The 20,673-nt window shown below is 33.5% G+C and overlaps 2 protein-coding genes across 2 annotated transcripts; one reads left to right on the top strand and one right to left on the bottom strand.

Annotated features, from left to right (window-relative positions):
* The first annotated feature begins 4,975 nt into the window (after positions 1 to 4,975).
* Positions 4,976 to 8,957, top strand: LOC111988612 (pentatricopeptide repeat-containing protein At2g27610-like). The gene has a single exon (XM_024020400.2). It carries the CDS (start codon positions 5,526 to 5,528, stop codon positions 7,617 to 7,619), a length of 2,094 nt encoding a protein of 697 aa, XP_023876168.2. The 5' UTR covers positions 4,976 to 5,525; the 3' UTR covers positions 7,620 to 8,957.
* Positions 8,239 to 13,571, bottom strand: LOC111988614 (IQ domain-containing protein IQM3). The gene is made up of 9 exons (XM_065763276.1): positions 13,369 to 13,571; positions 13,172 to 13,286; positions 12,892 to 12,957; positions 12,736 to 12,824; positions 10,842 to 10,929; positions 10,299 to 10,445; positions 10,097 to 10,189; positions 8,597 to 8,698; positions 8,239 to 8,322 (listed from the first exon to the last, which is right to left on the bottom strand). The coding sequence occupies exons 1-9, from the start codon at positions 13,539 to 13,541 to the stop codon at positions 8,293 to 8,295; spliced, it is 903 nt and encodes a 300-aa protein (XP_065619348.1). The 5' UTR covers positions 13,542 to 13,571; the 3' UTR covers positions 8,239 to 8,292.
* Positions 13,572 to 20,673: the final 7,102 nt, after the last annotated feature.

Genomic DNA, 20,673 nt, shown 5'->3' on the forward strand with positions numbered 1-20,673 from the left:
TTACTTATCTTATATTACTAACATTTAAAGCCCAAGACTAATAATACTTGGCAATATTTTAAGCCCAAGGTTAATAATACTTGGAAAATACTATATTACAAATATTTGAAACCCAATAATGAACATTTTTTTTTAAGCTCTTAAATGCATAGCTATAATTTATGCCATATTATAAACCCATTGAATCTATTTTGTAAAACCCATGGTAACTATGTATGTTAGTAACACTATCCATTTTTTCCAAAACCCATGGCAAACATACATCAAGCTCATGGAGAATTATGAATTTGTGTTACTAACATTTAAGCCCAAGGAAATTATATTTAAAACCTATGGCGATTAATTTTAACTATTTATTTTATTTAACACTATTCGTCTTTCCAAAACCCATGGCAAACATATATCAAGCCCATGAAGAATTATGAATATGTGTTATTAATATCTAAGACCATAAAAGTTTTTACCTTAAAATCTATAGCAATTATATTAAAAACTTATGACACTTATGTATGTCGTACTTTATTATAAATCCATGGAACTTACCTTAATAAAACCCATGGTAAGCATTTATCTTATATCACATTATTTATCTCTCTACCGTGCAAAAGCATGGCAATTAATATTTACCTTACTATTTTACAGAACCCATGGAAATCATGATAATATATATATATATATATATTAATATTATCATGAAAATTATAATTATTTATCTTATGTTATATTATTTATCCCATTAACATTCAAAGCCCAAGACCAATAATACTTGGCACCATTTTATCAAAAGCCCAATACTACTTGGCAATATTTTGAAAGCGCAATATCATTTGGCAAACATTATTGTAAAGTCTTAAAAGTCCAAGACTAATAATACTTGGCAAATAAATTATTTCAAATATCTTACTAAAAGCCCGAAACTAATAATATTTGGCAACATAGATTTCCTAACATATATATGTACTTATCTATACCACAAGATTTATATAAAAACATAGTAACTATTTATCTTATGTAACACTATTCATCTTTCCAAAACCCATGGCTAACATACATCCAGCCCATGGAGAAATATGAACTTGTGTTACTAATATTCAAAACTCATAGAAGTCATATTTGAAACCTACAACAATTACGTTTATTTTACAAACCCATGGCACACATTTGTCAGAGCCCCATAAAAAACTATATTACTATATAATTATTTATTCTATAATTACACTAAATAATAAAAGCCCATGATTTAAGTCCATGGCAAAACTATTTTATCAATGGAATTTAATCCCATAATTAAAGCCAATGGTTCAAGCCCGTGGCAAATTATATATCAAAGCCCAAGCCTAATAATGCTTGGAAATATCTTATCAAAAGCCCAATACAACTTGGCAATATTTTAAAAGCCCATGATTCAAGTCCATGGCAAAGTTATTTTATCAATGGAATTCAATCCCATAATCAAAGTTCATGGTTCAAGCTCATGGCAAATTAATTAACAAAGCTCATGCAATTAAGAAGAAATAGCCAACGGTTCAGCTGTGATACCTGCAACAAATCTATGCTCATCCAATGCCTTTCTACACTCGGAGGCTTGATTCACTAATCCAAAGGATTTCATTTCTGGGGGCTACAATTGGGTATTGATCAAAAAAGTATCAAATATGTCAATAGAGGCACTCCTACTACATAACTCTATTGATCCAGCAATGGCCAATCTCTTTCAAGAAACATCTTCACTCGTGCATGCCCTTGCAAGACAAGCCCTTGCAAAGCAAGCCCATGCACTCGGGGGGCTGAATGTTGAGGACAAATTTTTCCCACCACATGGTTTCATTTCATTGGCAACCCGCACCACGTCAACACTATCATGAATTTTGGGAAAATCTCTTCTAAAGCCCATAAGAGCCCCTATTTACACAAAAAATGTGTCAAAGCCCATGGTTTAAGCTCATAGCACATCATCTCATATTTGGCTCATGATCCAAGCTCATGAGTCTCATCGGGGGAATTTTGGGAGTCGTGATTTGGAGAGCTAAAAAGTATGTTCAATAAAGCTTCAGTGGTTCAAAGTTGATAAAGGAAAGTATGTTACTTGGCATGTCTTCCCCAATTCCCGGAACTTTGATGGGTCAATGTGCAATAGGTAACATTTGGTAAGTCTCTCATATCACATAACACTTAAAATGATAAAACTCCTTATGCTCTTTACATAAAAATTAATGTCCATCATATAATATAAGTTTTAAAATATGATTATATCATATTATTATTTTCATATAAATCAATTCCAAGCACATGGCTAAATATATATTAGTATCTCATATCTAGCATTAAATGCTCTCCTTACTCTCCAAGATTTGATTAAAATACAAAAAGATCATAATTACATCTCTAAAATTTCATCAAATATCAACCAACTAGTCTATTACTTACCAAAATTATATATGGACTAAACATATAATTTTTCCAAGAGAGGAAACTTTGCCGAAAATACCAAAAAATGCTCCAGCGAAAGCTGCAACAGCTTCTGCACAAGCTGTAATAGCTCCAGTGGAAGCTACAACAACTTTCTGCAAAAGTTGAAACAGCTCCAGAAGGTTGACACATGTCCTAAAATGATGTCATTTGCCCATTAATGCCCAATCTCAGCAGCTTGCTGTCATACCCAGAGAAACAAGAGGATCTCATAAAGATTATCTTGCCATTTTTAGCCAAATCATGAATTTAATGCCAAATTTTTTTTCCTCCAAGTAAGATGTCATTTGGATGACATCATTCAGTTGTGACAGCTGTGATTGACAGTTGTTACAGCTATAACATCAGCCTTGAAGTCTCTAGCTTTCTTCTTTTGGCTAAAAAACAAAATCCCTATAATGAAACCACTTACCTGGTTAAAGACTTTTACTTATTTACTGAATTTCCCTTCAACTATTTCTAATCTAGTTACATAGCTTGGCTCTATATAAAGAGGACCAAGCTACACACTAGAGAGGACCGATCCCTCTCTTATCTTCAATGTTCTGAAACTCCATCTTGCTGCCATATCTCTAAAAGATCTCCATATCTTTCTTCATCCCTCTCTCATCCCCAATATTCTAAAACTTCACCTTGCTGCATATATCTCTAAACTCTTCCATACTTCTTCATCTCCCTTACAAAAATATCTCTTCTAAGATAACACCATTACATCACACATATTACAACACCATTACCCATTACCCATCATTCCCACACTCCATTATTCTGAAGTATCATCATTTTGCTATCCAAAAACACATCTCCATCTCATTTTTCATACAAAATCTCTCTTCTTAGAAAGCAACATAACCCATGATATAACACAAAAAACCATTCCAGCAGCAGCTCTAATCTCATGATCATGTATTTACTAAATTTAACCTTCATATCACCTATCTCACACTTCCATATATTTCACAAACACATTCCTCACAAAATACCCATACATACTTCTCATATATCTTTAAACTCCATGCCTCACAAAGTATACATATACAAGATCCATGTCCAACAAAGTATTTATATATAATTCCTATACATATTACAAACACCATATCTCACAAAATATATACACACACACACACATATATATATATATATATATATATTTCTTACTATCTCCACGCATCTTAAAATATATCAAACACTCTTCCAAGAACTTATTACTAAAAGCCCTTTCTCATGGAAGATATATATTTACAATGCCACAAGCCCTTCTTATGAGAAGCAAAATATTAAAAGTCATTCTCATGGAAGGCAACATCACTCAAACTTGGCTAAAAACTAAAAGGGCATTACATGGGGAAAATCATTTAAGTGCATGATTAAGGGGACAAACTTAACCAACCGATGCACACGACTAGACATGCTCTCTCTCCCTCCAGTTGCACCCATTTTTCCCTTTCAAATATGAAGGTTGCTGAAATGTCTAAGTCCACTGATGTTCTACAGCTGGAGCCCCAAACTATGAAGATAAGTCATTACATTCTTGTATTATTAAATATATTTTATTCATTATCATTATATCACTCAGTTAATGTTATTATATTGTTGGAATGTCATCAGCTCATTATTGTTATATGGCCAGAACCACAAATCATACAAAGAACAAAGTGATGCTATACAGCTGGAGTTAGAAACACATAAGATAAGTCGATACTTTTCTCCATCTTTGAAGTTACATTATTGACTATATGTTAACTCACTATTATCTTACTGCTGGATGCAAGTTACTTTAATATTATCTCACTATTTAATGAACATGATCACACTAATACTTCATTAATGAATATATATATATATATATATATATATATATTAATAAATTGATCTACCATAGTTGGACATATTATTCGGACATATACCACCAATGGACATATATTACTTGGACATAAATCATTGTTGGATGTATATTACTTGGACATAAACCATTGGACCTATATTATTTGGACATGGACCGTTGCTAGACATACCCTATTATGTTGAACATGAACCGTGAACTGCAACTTGACACGGACTAGTGGACTCATCCCATTGTTGGACATATGACACCTAATTAATTACTTTCTAATATTAGACGTCACTTAATAAACATAATAATGATGTTCAACTAATCATTTAATCAAAGCTATCATGCTAAGCATGTCATTTATTTATTTCAACCATTATTATGATTCTAAGACTTTGGACTTCATCTATTTTGTAGGTTAAAAATACACCGGAAGCTATTAGTCTATGCGGCCCGATGTCGAGTTCCAAGTTGGACTCTCTAAAACAAATCCGGCTTAGCAAAGTCACACCTCCAAGGATACGTGGCTATGCGCAAAAAACAGCCCCCGACACACAAAAATTAATGAGAGGATTGAAACTTGTAAACAACAAGAAGTCACAGTTGAGCGAAAGCTCTTCTTTTTTCTTTTTCATTTTTTTTTTTTTTTTTTTGAGAATCAGGACCAAGCCTGCAAAAACTTTATTAAGATCGTGAATAATCTGCAAAAGCAATAGGGGCAATATCAGACGGAACATCTTTCATACAGACCAGTAAAGAAAAAGAAAATCAAGCTCTTCTGAACTAAGGCTCTTATTTTATTTATTGTTTTGTGTTTTTTAATACCACAAAACTTACCACGTACAAAAGCATGCTGTGTCCTGTGTGATGGCTTTAAACCTGACTAGGAACACACAACTGGACGAGGCTCTTGGTTTCTGTATCAATATATTTTGAGTCTTTCATTAATACACACACACACACACACAGAGATATATATATATATATGTATATATATATATTGAGTTTGGGCCATTCAAACAAACGTCCGTGCTTCTCCCACTCCATGAAAATCTGATATTTGTAGTGGGCACCGAACATTCCTCAGTCACTAACACTAACATTGATTCCATTTCTTTTCTTCAACCTATGCTTCTTCTCAGTTTTTGAATATGTTCTTAAACTTAAACCCCTTCAATTTCATCACCCACCCCTCTCATAGACATAGTTCTCAAATTTTCTTCAAATGTCTTTTGCCCACCTTCTACGCCTTTTCGGCGACACCCAATTCGTCCTCAAAGGCAGAGCAGTCCATGGCAAGATTATCACATCTGGGTTTTTCCTCGATGCATATGCAAATAACCATTTGATGTCTTTGTACCTAAAAATTAATCGCATAAATGATGCTCGCAAAGTGTTTGATACAATGCCTGAAAGAAATCTTCTTTCATGGACTGCTCTAATATCTTGGCATTCCAAAATGGGTATGCCAGAAGAAGCCTTGAATTGTTTCAGATTAATGGCTAAAGATGGTTTTGATCCCAATAATTATACATATGTTGGTGCTATATCTGCTTGTGCTAGTTTAGGTGATGCAAGAGCTGGTAAGGAGATTCATGGAAGGATTTATAGGCATGAGCAAGAGTTGAATGGTAAAGTTAGTAATTGCTTGGTTAATATGTATGGGAAATGTGGTTTGTTGAAATCTGCCCAGCTTGTGTTTGATGCGACTTTGAAGCCGGATTTAGTTTCTTGGACTTCAATACTTTCTTCTTATTGTCAATGTGGGGAGAATGTAGAGGGTTTAAAGATTTTCAGGAGGTCACAGGAGGAAGGAGTGGAAGTTAATGAATTTTCTTGCGTGAGTGTGTTGGGAGCTTGTGCTTCACTTGAGAACTTGAAGGTTGGGATGCAAGTGCATCCCCTTGTCATAAAGTGTGGACTTGGGTTTGACACCTTTGTTGTGACAGCATTGATAAATCTTTATGCGAAGTGTGGCGAATTGGACTATGCTCATCAGGCATTTTTGGAGGTGGATAAGCCACAGTTGCAGGCTTGGACTGCACTAATGGGAGGCTGTGCTCAACAAGGAAAAGCAATAGAAGCTATTGATCTTTTCCACAAGTTCCATTCTTTGGGTTTGAAACCTAGGGAAAGAACATTCTCATCAGTACTTGGAGCATTAGCAGATACAGTGGATGTTGAAGTTGGAACACAACTCCACTCTTTGATCATTAAAATGGGGTTCAATTCCTTTATATTCGTTGGCAATGCAATTCTGGATTTTTACTCAAAATGTGGGCTTCTTGAGGAATCATCAAAAACTTTTGAGGAAATGCATGAACATGATGTTATCTCGTGGAATGCACTGATTTCTGGGCATGTTAGATATGGTCATCATGGAGAAGCTATTGAGCTTCTGAAGGATATGTTGATTGAAGGATTTGAACCAAATCTTCATACATATCCTAGCATTTTTAGCATCTGTGGCGATATCCCAGCAATCGAGTGGGGTAAACAAACACATTGCCGCATCCTAAAACCTGGGTTGGACTCAAATGTGGTTGTAGGGAGTGCTCTTATAGACATGTACGCTAAGTGTGGAAGACTAAGTGAAGCTTGGAAAGTTTTTGACATTCTAGTTACAAAAAACTTGGTTTCCTGGAATACCATACTTGTGGGATATGCCCAACATGGATTTGGGAGGGAAGCTTTAGAGATCTATAACATAATGCGTAGTAATGGGATCAAACCTAATGGTATTACTTTTCTTGGAGTCTTATCTGCTTGTGGGCATGTGGGACTTGTAGAGGAGGGATGGCACCACTTCAATTCAATGATCAAAGACCATGGCATTTCCCCAAGAACAGATCATTTAGCTTCTTTAGTCAGCCTTTTTGCCCGTAAAGGACAGACAAAAAGAGCTTTTGAACTCATAAGAAGTTTTCCAATGGAGTCTGATAAGGTGGTTTGGCGGTGTCTCTTGTCTGGCTGCAAAATTCACAAGGATGTAGCTCTGGGAAGATACGCTGCTGAGAAAATTTTGAGTATTGATCCAGAAGATACCTCAGCTCATATCATGCTTTCAAATATATATGCTGAGGCCAAGATGTGGAATGAAGCAGCACAAGTGCGAAAAATAATGAAGGAGAAGGTATTAAAGAAAGATACAGGATATAGCTGGGCTGAATTGAAGAACAGTATATGCTACTTTTCTGCGACTCATTACACACAATTCCAAGAAACAAATCTCCATGAGGTATTGGATGGGTTGACAGCCCAGTTGTTTGACACTGGATACATGCCTGATGCCATGTTTGTATTGCACTGTGGGGAATAAGCCAGGGATATTAGATAAAAAAAAGTATTTGTTCATACATTATAGTCTTTTACATGTGAGAAAATAAGAGAAATGAATCCATGATCGTCTGAGATGATCGATATTTCTATGAGATGATATTGAAAGAGGACTAAACAGTAAAGTGATGTTGACTTCTTATAGTAACTTGTAAGAAAGACAGTCAATCTAAGGTCACATTACCACACATAAAGTTGTAATTGAACTAAGAAAAACATCGAAGACTGATGGTGTGGGAGGATCCCTTGGTGAGAGGTTAACAAACTCGAGGGCTTGAAGCCTTAGTTTCAGAGGGTAATCCGCAACACACCCAATTCTTGGGCCTGCTCCAGTTGACCATTTCAATGACAGCTGATGCCCTAGTTGATATGAACTTACTTCCTTTTTTGACTTGATCCTCTGCAATATCTCTTTCTTTGGAAGACTTGTTCTGGTTCTCTGGAGATCACTGGACAAGGTTCTCTTATAACTGTGTGTTCGTGTGCTTTTTGTTTGAGCATAGGTACATGATTCAGAGGGTCTGCTGTTAATCTCATTCTCCCTAGGAGCTTGGCAGGGTGGTTCAGAATTTGTTAGTTCTCCAAGTTTACTCTCTTCTTGAACATTTTTTGTTGAATAACTTCCTTCATTAACTGATTTGCAGCTATTGTAGCTCTCATGATCTTCTGTAGGGGAAAATACCTGACTAAAATAGATAGAGCTCAGAGGAAAATGTGGTAGAAGCAGTATATTAGGCATATGTTGATTACATTGTACAGGTTTTAGATTATAAAAAGAAGTACAAAAGTGAACAATGGCAGAAAAAATTTCATAGATATCAAATTGTGACCCACAATATCCTAAAATTTTGAAAAGCTATTTTCATGTCTCCAAATGTTCTATCAACTGCAATTAAATCAATGTAGAATTAGCAGAGGGGTAGCAGATTTGTGAAATGACATTATATATAAGTTGCGTACCTGAACTTTATCAAGGTTGACCCCATTCTCATCAAGGAAGGCTAAGAAGCTGCCAAGGTTCTCCGCAGTTGGTCGGTAATGTCCACTGTATGCCGATACTGACTGGAAGTCATAAGGACATATTCAGAATTTGGATGCAAGAAACAGAGACTTTTCAAGTTTATATACAAAGTACGTTGGCAAACTATCTCCTTTGTTAAAATAAAATTAAAAGAATAGATTCCTTATAAACTTATGTTTTATTATGTTACCCAAAAAGAATAGTGTTTTATTATCTGTAACTGGAAGCGTTTCTTGATCCTACCAGAGTTAATATGCTGATGTGTGTAGAATATATATAGCACATAGATAGTACTTACCAGTGCATTTCCTTTGATACCAAATGAATGGGTTTAATGTGTTAACTACTAGAAGAATTGATCCCCCCTCCCCCAACTGTTAAATTAAAAAAAAAAATTAATTTATTTATAAAAAAGCCGAGAAGAATTGAAATGTGAGAGCTCTGGGATCTATATAATGGGACTTTGCCTTATGCAAATTATGTTGATTTGACATATAGTAATCTAGAAGAATTTATAAGATCTGCCACTGCCAGCATCAACTTGTCTTAAAGAGCTTGGGATTCTTACGCAATTAATTGCATAAATTTATAAACAAAAGATGGTCCTGTGAGCTCATTCAAACTAAACTGAACCTCACATCAGCTTTGAGTAAACCATATAATCAAGAAGTTAACTTAGTCTTGCATTTTGTTGACATCTATTATTAAAAGTAACATTTGAGCTAAACGTTCATATAATTGGAAGTTCACCCTTAATAAGGGTAAAAAAATAAGATCTTCTAAATTCAGAAGCAATTTTGAAAGACTAAAATCATTAATACTTTTTTAATTCTTTGATAGGATTTGCTTGTATCTAATTTAAAATTCTACAATTAGTATGCTTCACTAGAGGATGATAGTGTTGCACTTTTCAGGTACAAGCAACTGTTTCAACTCCTCCAACCCTATACACCATGGGAAATGTGAAATTAAGATATGCAGTTCCCTTCCATAGCAATCATTTATTTCTTGTGAAAGCATTTGTACTTAGTATCTACAGCAAGTTGGATTTGAGGGCTGTTTACTAAATAAAGCCCCAGAATGAACATGATGTCAAAGTCTGGCTTGTTTGTTCTTGGATTCCATGTGCCTGGCCTACTTGTCTTTCTTTCAATATCAGTAGAGTCACTGAGCATATTTTTCTTTGGTTTCAGTTTCTGGTGAGCCTGAAAGTGAGAGAGGAATCCCAAACAGGTTGGGTGTGTGCTTGGTTGTATATGTACTTGTTGGGCCTCTCCAATGATAGCTTAAGCTTTGGGTTGAATACTATAATGTGTAGATTAGAGGTATGGAACATTTTTAGTTGCATGTCTCCATAATGAGAACATTGAATTATACAAAGATGTCATTAGAAAATGGCATTATGGAAACATTATAATAAATGCATGCTACATGCATACCTTGAGCTTGCCACTTTCTGCCTCAAGTCTTCCAGCAGCCAAAGTGGCCCCTCCTGCAAGGAAGCTGGAATGATGAAATGATCCCTTCCTTTTCTGGTGGGAAGGAGACAAAGCATTAGGCTTCAGATGATGCAAACTAAAGTGGCATCTTAGATCTGGGAATACGGTCAACAAACTGTGTGGTGTTTGTATCAATTTTTACCTCACCAGCATAAAGTTTTTTGGAGGTACTCATAACAAAAATCCATTTTGAGCCTTGCAATTTTTGACTTGTATCAAGGAGACTTCCAGTTTGTTTATGCACTATCATCCCTTCAGCAATTATGTATTCATAGTATTCCCTTTCTTGCTTGTTCATGATGCATTTCCACAAACAGTGTGAGTGAAGTTAGGAAAGCTTAAGTAGAGCAGGTGTTAAAGAGCATCTAAAATCCAATTGAAGTCAATTCATTCCCATAAGCTTTTTAGTATGCAAAACACAAAGCTATTTTGTAGGTAGAGTTTTAGTGCTTCCTGCTTGTAGAAAATTAAGTAATAACCAGAAACGGCACTTATTTTATTTCTATCATGGTATTTCATGATACTCTGAAATGCATTAGACTCATTAATGGCTATTGATATAATTGATTTCCACGGAGCATACAAAGTTGGTGTTCCGATCATAGTAATAATCTGACCCCATTCTGATCTTGGTTTCTGATTTATGAACTGTGATACTATTTTTCATATTAAAGGAGGAGCATACCAGTCCGAGATATTTAATGCATTCTTGTCGAAGCCTTGATCTTGGGCAATCTTTGAGATCAACATCTTTGCCATCTCCAACGTCCAACCTACACAAGGAATATATTAAGCTGTTTAATGACACATTGATTTAATTGACACTAGAGATTCTTTCTTTTTGCATGGGACATCGAGGTATGAGAAAGTATATAATTATCTCCATTCTTGTGAGGTTTTTGTATGAGAGGTATTCTGCGATTTTGAAGATACCCCCTAGCATTGAGATAAAGCTTCAAGCCCTTGGCTTGAAACCTATCATGCTAACCCACTAACATTCAATAATTTTTTGTTTTTGTTTTTCTAGTAAGAAGTTAACATTCAATAATATTCCAGACATTCTATTTTTGCAATGTACTTTGATACCATAACTTTTAACTATTTCCCCTTTCTATTTAGTTTTACTATTCTTGACAGCAATTAAATGAACATTGGATACAGGATGAAATTACAGAGACGGAGATTGAGATGCATCTTTGCATATGCACATGTATTTTTAGAAATTAAGAATTACACTTTAAATACCAAAACAGTTTTTTTTTTTTACTGATTTAGTTACGTTTATCATGTACTTAGATGAAAATTAAAAGGAGAGAATGCTGTGAGTTACATTTGTCATGTTTCCTTTTATAATCTTCAGATTGCTGTCTTTGTGCCTTTTCTTTTGAGTATTGATTTAATGTATTTGACTATTTTATGCTTTTTATTGGATAAAGCTTTAGTCAGGGACGGAACCAGGATTCATATCTAGGGGGGGGCCAAAGCTTAAAACCAACAAAAATTTATGAAAATAAAAACTAATATATATTTCATATTCAACAAAATACTACATACAAAATAAGTATTTCTTAAACATTTCATATTATAAAACACATCAACAAAGTATAACATACAAAATAAGTGTTTCTTATTTTGTCCGCGATTTTTGTTTAGTCCATATTTATTTATTTATTTTGTTTTTGTAGTTAAAGGGGCATAAATTTTATTTACTTATTTATTTTCTTGTAGGTCAATATCTAAATATTTTAGAGGAGGAGAGACAAATATAAATATATATATATATATATATAAGAGCAAATAGGGGGGGGTGGGTGGCAATGGCCCCCCTCTGCCCCAGCATGGGTCCGTCCCTGGCTTTAGTCCTTGAAAAGAAAAACATCTATTGCATTGTATAATGATTTTATGAATGCTAGAAATTATTGAACATAGTAGATGACATAGTATTCATTTCTTTTATGACATTTCTCAATAATTGGAGACTTTCATTTAGAGGTGATGCATGACCACATCTTTGCGTATGCGCTGGCATGACCACATCTTTGCTTGGTCTTAGTTTTTGACATTGAAATTGCAATCACATTAGAATATAAACTTTTTTCACAATAGATAAGATTACTGTTATAATCAATCCCATCTCCCCCATCATTTTCTCAGTGGGAGGCAAAAACAATCAGATAAATGTGGCCTTTCTTATTTGGACAAATCTGCAAATTATAAAGAACACTAGCAACTCTCATGGCAGAATGTGAATTTACACAAACCAGACTGGAATGTAATACACTTTATGTTATTTCACAACCAACAATAAGAGTCAATGAAGGCATTAGCAGTTTCATGCAAGCAGTCTTAGTGACAGAATAGTTTTTATTGAGACTTTCCCGTACTTGTGCTCATACTTTCTTTTTTATCACTTTGGTTGCATTTGGAGTCAAATGCGGAAGCATCTAAAATTGGTTAAACTGTGCATTCTTGGTAAAGAGGAAGGGGGAAAAAAGAGGAAACATGGTGCAGATATTTGTGGGCCCATATAGCACTAGAGGCAGAAAAATCAAAGAATCAACCAAGATAAGTTTGTGTACCAATGAAAAAATGGCTGCTCTGTATCACCTTTACCCCACTCTTCATAGTAAAAGTTGAGATTATGACCATAACGATGTCTTGGATCAATCTGCGGAACATCATCATCATCATAATAATAATAATAGTGAATTTTTAGCTTAAAATAACAGGCTTACAGCTTCAATCCAATGTTGGAAAGCTAGTTTTTGTGCCTTAGCGTCTTGATACAACCCTTTTCCAACCTGCCAAAATTATCAAATTACATGAAAACATTATTATTATTTATTAAAGTATGACACCATTATTTTTTCCATTTTAATTGTAATATTAATGTTTTCTATCGTTTTGCGTGAATGATAAAATAAGAGGCCAAGAACAGAATAGTCATTGGAAATCATAACAAAATATGTTGCAAATACAATAATGAAGATGTTAATAATTGTGTAAGCTACATGCCTTAGAAGCAATCAAGCTGATCCTACTCCAGCGTGAGGCAGCTGTTTCTGCTTTGTGAAAATTGAAGAAGGAAACCGTGCTGTGATTCAGCCTTGCATAATCTATAGCTTGCGACCTCCAAATAGTTCCATAACTTCTCAGAAAAAACACAGTCACATTCTTAAAGTAAATGATATGAAACATACATTGACACTTACCACAACTCTTCAGCAACAACAGCTGAATCTGCTAGCCTGCGCCGGGTACGATAACTCCTGTAAACTTTTTGCAACCTCACCGCAGCTGTTGACACAAATATTTCTTTACTCTTCTGTGAATCCATTGACATTGATTCAGGATTATGGTCATGGCAATCCACAGAAAGTGCCATTAGATAAAAAAGCAAAGTGTTTGAAAGAGATTGGAAGGAGCATAATCAAGCTAAATATGTCTTTGTCTAACTTTTTTCTATCCAAGTGCATAATGTAATTCTCTTTTTGTTGGTTGGGTTTATGAGGTTAGATTTAGAATTGATTGTATCATAAATAGGTGGTAGTACTGCGGGGACAACTAACACATTTGGTTGGATATTTGAAGAAGAGCCAAGAAAAGTGGTCTCCACTCTTCCACCTTGCTTGGTCATGTCAGCTCGCACCAAACTATTGAAGTGCTCTCAAATCTAAGTCTATTAACATACCATCAGTTCAAGATTGATGGATTTGGCTCGTCTCTTATCTCTTTTGAGACGGTAGTTAGCACTAAAATCGTGTTACATATGTAGTTCTTCATTGACATTTGAAAGAATATTTAGCTCGTCACATAATGATGTTATTGTTAGTATTCTATTTTATGCTGTGTATTAATTTATGATGATAATGAGTACATTATCAGCAAGAAAATTCAGGTTGAGTTTTGAGATTGGCATTCCTTGCTTTTTGTTAGGGTATTTGTTTAATTTTTATTTCACATTTTAAAAATAAATAGGGGTTTTAAAGCAATAATAATAAATAAATTTATTTGTTTAAAATCACATTTTGTCTCACATTTCAAAAAATAATTAATGGGAAATAGGAATGTTCACAATAAGAGTCATACCCTTGTAAACTCACCTTTCACCTTTTTTGGATTGAAATCCAGTACAATACCCAAGGTGGAGTTTATTTATTTATTTTTTTCTTTTCTTGAGAGAAAACTTTAAAGTTAAAAAGTTAAGGCCCATTTGGTATATGTGTTTAAACAACAATTTTCAGTTTTTTTTAGAAATACGTGTGGGTGAAAAAGTTTGTGAAAATACATGTAATGTTATTTAAAAACTAAAAACATGTTTTTAAGTTAATGTACCAAACAGATCCTAAAACTTTTTTTCCTAAGACCTTAGATTAGAAAAGTTTTTAACTTCTTAACTTTTTTGAGCTAAGAGTTGACGGAAAAAGTCAACTTTTTAATTTTGAATCTTAACTCTTTGATGGTGTTGCACTCATGCCATACCTCCAGATCTTAATCCACCTTTTTCCTTTATCTGTATATGATATTTAGAATTAGGAGTGTCAATGTTCGACCCAACCTGTGAACATGACACGGGTTTTTGCAGGTTAGAGTTGAGCCTTAATGGGTTTGGGTCATAAATAGGTCGACCTGTAAGCGACATAAACGGGTCAACCTGCGTAATTCGCAATAGACACATTTGACACGTCAATTTATTTGTGTCAACCCGAAATGACCCACTTAACACAACTCATTTAACTCGTATAACAAATAAATATTCATTTTATTTTAGATTTGTCAAATACCTTTTATATCCAACATATATTTTAAATTTAAAAAGAAAAGTGAATAATTACAAAAACTTAAAGGGGATATAATTGGAGATTGAAATTTTACAAACCCTAAATCTCTAAACCTTCTTAAAAATATCTAATTATTTATTTATTTATTTATTTTAGTCGTGCTCACTCTACTATCTTATAGTCTCACACCCAATTCTTAAACTCAAAATCTCAAACAGGCTATTGCTCTCTCTCTCTCTCTCTCTCTCTCTCTCTCTCTCTCTCTCTCTCTCTCTCTCTCTCTTATAGTCTCACACCCAATTCTAAACTCAAATCTCAAAGGTTATTGCTCTCTCTCTCTCTCTCTCTCTCTCTCTCTCTCTCAATGTGTTTAGTAGTTTTAGAATTAAAGAAAACTTTTCTTGTGTTTTAAAATTCTCAGTAATTTTTTTGCATAATGTTTTTTTCTATATACTTTGAATCCATGTGCTGTTATTAATATGAGATATATTAATTGTTGATTAAGGCCTGGTGTAGCTTTTGTCTTGTGCGTGTGTTTTTTTTTTTTTTTTTTTGTATTAGTGTTGGACACCATCTGCATATCTTGCAAGTGGGTTTATTGAGATAGTTTATAAACTAGAATTTATGGATGATAATCATAGTCATAGTTGGGATTAGCCTACTATGTGTTGTAATTCTTTCAATTTTGATATTTAGTATTTGGTGAGTTCCAAGGATATTATATTTTTGTTGAACTATGTTATTTTATTTTTGTTAAATTATGTTATTTTGAATTTGGGTTGAAGTGTTTGCATTTATTTTGGAGTGTAAAGAATTTATTTCTAGATGGATGTTATATTTTTGTTGAACTATATTATTTTGAATTTGGATTGAAGACTTGAAGTGTATGTGCTGCTATTGGGATGTAAAAAAATATTTCTAGATGAATGTTATATTTAATATTATGGAGGCTGAAATTGGTTGTGTTACATTCGTGTTAAACCAACACAACTCGTTTATTAAAAGGGTCAAATGGGTTGGGTCAGTTCAACCCGCCTTATTAACAGGTTGAGTTAGGATTCAACAATCATGACACGATTATTAAATTGGTCGGATTATGATTAAGCCATTTAGTCAAATACTAATATCTCGACACGACACGAACCTGACACGCTAACCCAAACTGACACTCCTATTTAGAACATAATGTTTAATCAACACAATCATTATGAAATGAGCTATATATTTCCCACTAAAACACAGATTCTCTAACCTTAAAGTAAATCATTTCTATTTCTTCGTCCCCCATTGCAAATTCTCTTATAACTATTTCTCTGGTAGCTTTTCACAGTTATATAATTGTGAAAAGCTGTAAGAATAATTAACAAGAAAATACTTTCACAACAAATTATATGTAGTAAATTGTTACTGATTTTAATTTAAAAATATCGCTTAAATTAATTTTTTCTCACCAATATTAACTAGTAACAACTTATCACTTAAAATTTATTGCTTATAGTTTTTCACAGATATATAATTGTGAAAATCTATTAGAGTAATAAAGTTATTACAAGAGAATACTTTCACAAGAAATTACATATAGTAAGTTGTTACTAATTTTAATTTGAATACACCACTTAAATTAATTTTTTTCTCATCAATATTAACTAGTAACAACATATTACTTAAAATTTACTGTAAAAGTATTGTAAAAATATTATATTAGTATTTTTCAATTTTAATTTTTCTCTTCGACACACATAACACTTTGAGTGTGTTTAAATATTACTTATTTTGCTAAAAACTAAAAACACTATAATAAAATAATTTTTAAATATATAAATAATATTACAAGACCCATTTTTAATAAAAATTTTATAAAAAATAGAAATATATGAGTCTTGTCAACACTGCACTGAAGCCACGGGAAGTGCATTGGCCTTGCTGAAACGCGCTTTAAAAAGAAAAAAGAAAAAAAAAACGCAGGACAGCGCTGAAGAGTCAGCACTATCCAAAGGGGAACAAATTATCTTCACTTTTACTTTTGCTTTTCTTTTCTACCACTGTTGACTGTCCACTCTATAACATATCAGAACGAGAAGCTCTCTCTCACTATCACACAGTCACACACAGAGATCGCCGGCGGATGTTCACGCATGCCTGTCCTCTTCCCCACCACTGCTTGTCCTCATCCCCACCGCGGCTCAGATGGGTCAGATTTGCTTTGTCTTTTTTTTTTTTTTTTTGTTCTGATTTGATTAATTTTAAAATTGTCATTTGAGTTTGTATTTTTATTGAGATTGAGTTTAGAGATGTTTGAGAGAGAAAAGATCTGAAATGATTTTGTTGTTAACCGTGGTAAATATTGAGTAAAAATTAAATATTTTAATCGGTGGCTGAATTTTTTATTCCAATTGATTATTTTGCTCATGAACATTAACTTAGAGAGACTGTTGAAGCACCCTTTTGTGGGTTTACTCTCTAAATTTTGTTCGTTGGAGATGCTCTAAGAACAAGATAGTAAAAGTGAAACAAGCCCAATGTCTCTTTTCCTCACTTTGTTCCCATTCTCTCTTCTCTCTTTTCCATTTCTAACAGACTAACTCAATGTCTAATCTAAAGCTTGTTCCTTTTTCAGCTATCAAGAGCACAACTCAGAAGCTAGACAGAATGGCAGGAAAACAGCAACAAGTTCAAACTAAAAATGGGTAGCATTTGTTTCCCCTTTTATTTTGCATGCTAATGTTCAAATATCTAGATTTGTACACACAGATACGCAGAAAATGTACACATTATTTTTATTCACACAAGCATGCATTTTTGAACATAAAAGCTCATACCTTTCTGTCAGTTTTGCTCATACATGCCTGTGCTTGATACATTTTGTTTACACATGCTCAGATTCACATTTATTCATGAACACAGGACATACACACACGGCTACATAGCCCAGTAAACTCATTTTGAAATGTCCGCAAAACCCAACCCCTGAAAATACCCACTCGAAACAAACCCCAAATCAAAACACAAACACCTTTTGGCCAAACCCAATAAAAATCCCACCTTTGAAATCCAAACCCAAACCCAAATCTCCCAACACACTGACCAAAAAGGAGGGAGCTTTGAATAGAAAAATTAAGAAAAAGAAAATAGAGAGGAAGAGGAGAAGACCACCACCTTTGGTCATGGTGGTTGGCGGTGGAGCCGTGGAGCTTTGGTTTAGAGAGAGAAAAAGATCCGAGCGAGTTTAGTGTAAGATGTTGAGAGGAGAGAGCTTCAGCTAAGAGAAAGAGGAGTTGAGGTTTCGGCCATGAAGGTCCAACCAAGAAGCATCGGTTGATTTTGAGAGAATAGAAGGATGTGGGATTAGAGAGAAAGAGGGTGCTATCGGTTAGAGAAGATTATGTTAATTTGATGAGGGAGATTTTAATTTGAAGAGATCGAAAGAAATAAAATAAAGACTCAATTAAATCCAGCCCAACACACCCACACATTTAAATAAATTTAAACCCAATCCGTGTGTGTGTAAAGTAGGCCCAGTCTGAAATTTATTTAAGCATGAACACTTAGGCCCATCAAATTTCCCAAAGTTCTAGCCCAACACTTACAAAACCTCAAGTTAAACCCAAACATTCAGCCCAAACTTGTGGGTCCACAAGCCATAAACACAGCTTCTAAAAATTACAAACCAATCCCAAATCTTTTCAAAATTACACTTTTGACCCAAGACATTTCCAAATCACAACTTCAACCCAAACTTTTCAAAATTGCATATTAACTCTTCAACTTCACAAAATTACATTTCTTACCCTAAACTTCATGAAATCACAAAATGGCCCCAAAATTTCTCAAAATTGTACAAAGGCTCTTAAGGTCAAGAAAATGATTTTTCTTGCTTTGCCCAAAAAAAAAAAAAAAAAAAAAAAATTGTACAAAGGCTCTTAAGGTCAAGAAAATGATTTTTCTTGCTTTGCCCAAAAAAAAAAAAAAAAAAAAGATTTCTTCGAGATCAATAATTTGTCAAATGAATCTCAAAAAAAAAAATTGTCAAATGACATTGATTCCGCATCTTCTAAAAATTACCTTCGTGTTCCTTGTTATTTCTTCATCATTCAATTTATTTTCTTAGTAAATGCCATGTAATCACATGTTTAGTTATGCTTGTCTTATCTTGCTTTCCAAACTAAATTATACATGCCATGCATCCACATGTCACTTTAGGGTAGATTATACATGTCATACATTCACATGCCATCATATGATAAATACATGTCATTTCTCACATGTCATCTTAGGATGGATACATGCTGTTTTTCACATGCTATCTTAGGATAGATACATGTCATCTTAGGATGGATACATGCCATTTTTCACATCATCTTAGGATAGATTATACATGTTATTTTTACATGCTTAATCATTATCTTATTTCACATGTACATGCATATCATTCTTTTTAAAACCAAATGTCAAATATTTTAAGTTGTTCTTTAAATGGTGAGTTATAAGATTAATTTGAAACAAGGTACTATTTTTTTTTGAATAGGCATTGTGAGGTGCCTAACACATTCTCCACACGTAATTGAGCTTCTGAATCCATGTCTTTTGGTTCAAGACATCTTTTTATTTTCTAGTTTAGCTTAAGAACCCTAGGGTTTTCTTAGTTAAAATTAGGAAATAAAAATAATTAGACTTAGGTGACCAATCATGTCTTAGAATTCCAATGGATGCGACTCCTAAAAATGAATATAAGTAAAAAAAAGTTCATTTGCTCAAACCCCACATTAGTGTTCTACACGTCACACACATGGTGCATTTTGCATGTCGCCGAGTGAAAAATCCTCAATGGTTGGGGGATAATGTTGAACGTGGACTGAAACTCGAATACGACATATGGGTTGTGGTCATGTTGGTGGGTTTTGTAATGGTTTTTTTTTTTTTTTTTAATACTATTTTTTTAATGAGTTGTTGATTATCTTTTAAATGAAGTGGTATTTTTAATTGTTGTCGTCAAAGTAAAAATAGTATACGGCCTGTATCTATTTTTTTTTACACTAGATACGCTAAGATGCAAACATTTGTTCAAAATGTTTTGGACACGTATTTGAATCGTATCATGTTCAATGCAAAAAGGCACTGGACACAAGCTGTATCCTCTTAAAGTGCACGCATAACGCATTATAGTTTTTTACTTTGACAATAGGCAGCAACTAAAAATTATCACTTTATTTAAAATAATATTAACAAATCGTTAAAATAATAAATAAATAAAAAACCACCACAAAAACACACTGACGCTAGAACAACATTTTTTTTTCTTGAAAATCCAAACTAGCATTCATATAGTATCAACAAATGGGCTATCATTTTAATTAAAAAAAGTTGCCAGCAATTGAAAAAACACAAAATAGATGTTTCTTAATACATTGCAATACAATCTTTCAAAATGGAAATTGGCTACTTTGATTTGGTCAAGGAAATAAAATATTTTGATATTGGTCAATAGTTGTGTACCATTTTAGTATTGCCACTATTTTTTATAAATGATAATATATGTATATATATATATATATAGATAGGGCAATTATTGGTTTTACATTACACTATTAATGTAAATCTAGTAAATTAAACAAATATGTATAACATTGTACACATTTGTGAAACTGTATAATGTTGTACACATATTTTTAGTTTACAATATAAAATTATAAATCTTATAGTAATAGTAAAATATAAACAAATAATTTTCCTTTTCTT

This window comes from Quercus suber, unplaced genomic scaffold, assembly GCF_002906115.3.
Source record: "Quercus suber isolate HL8 unplaced genomic scaffold, Cork oak 2.0 scaffold_501, whole genome shotgun sequence".
Lineage (NCBI taxonomy): Eukaryota > Viridiplantae > Streptophyta > Magnoliopsida > Fagales > Fagaceae > Quercus > Quercus suber.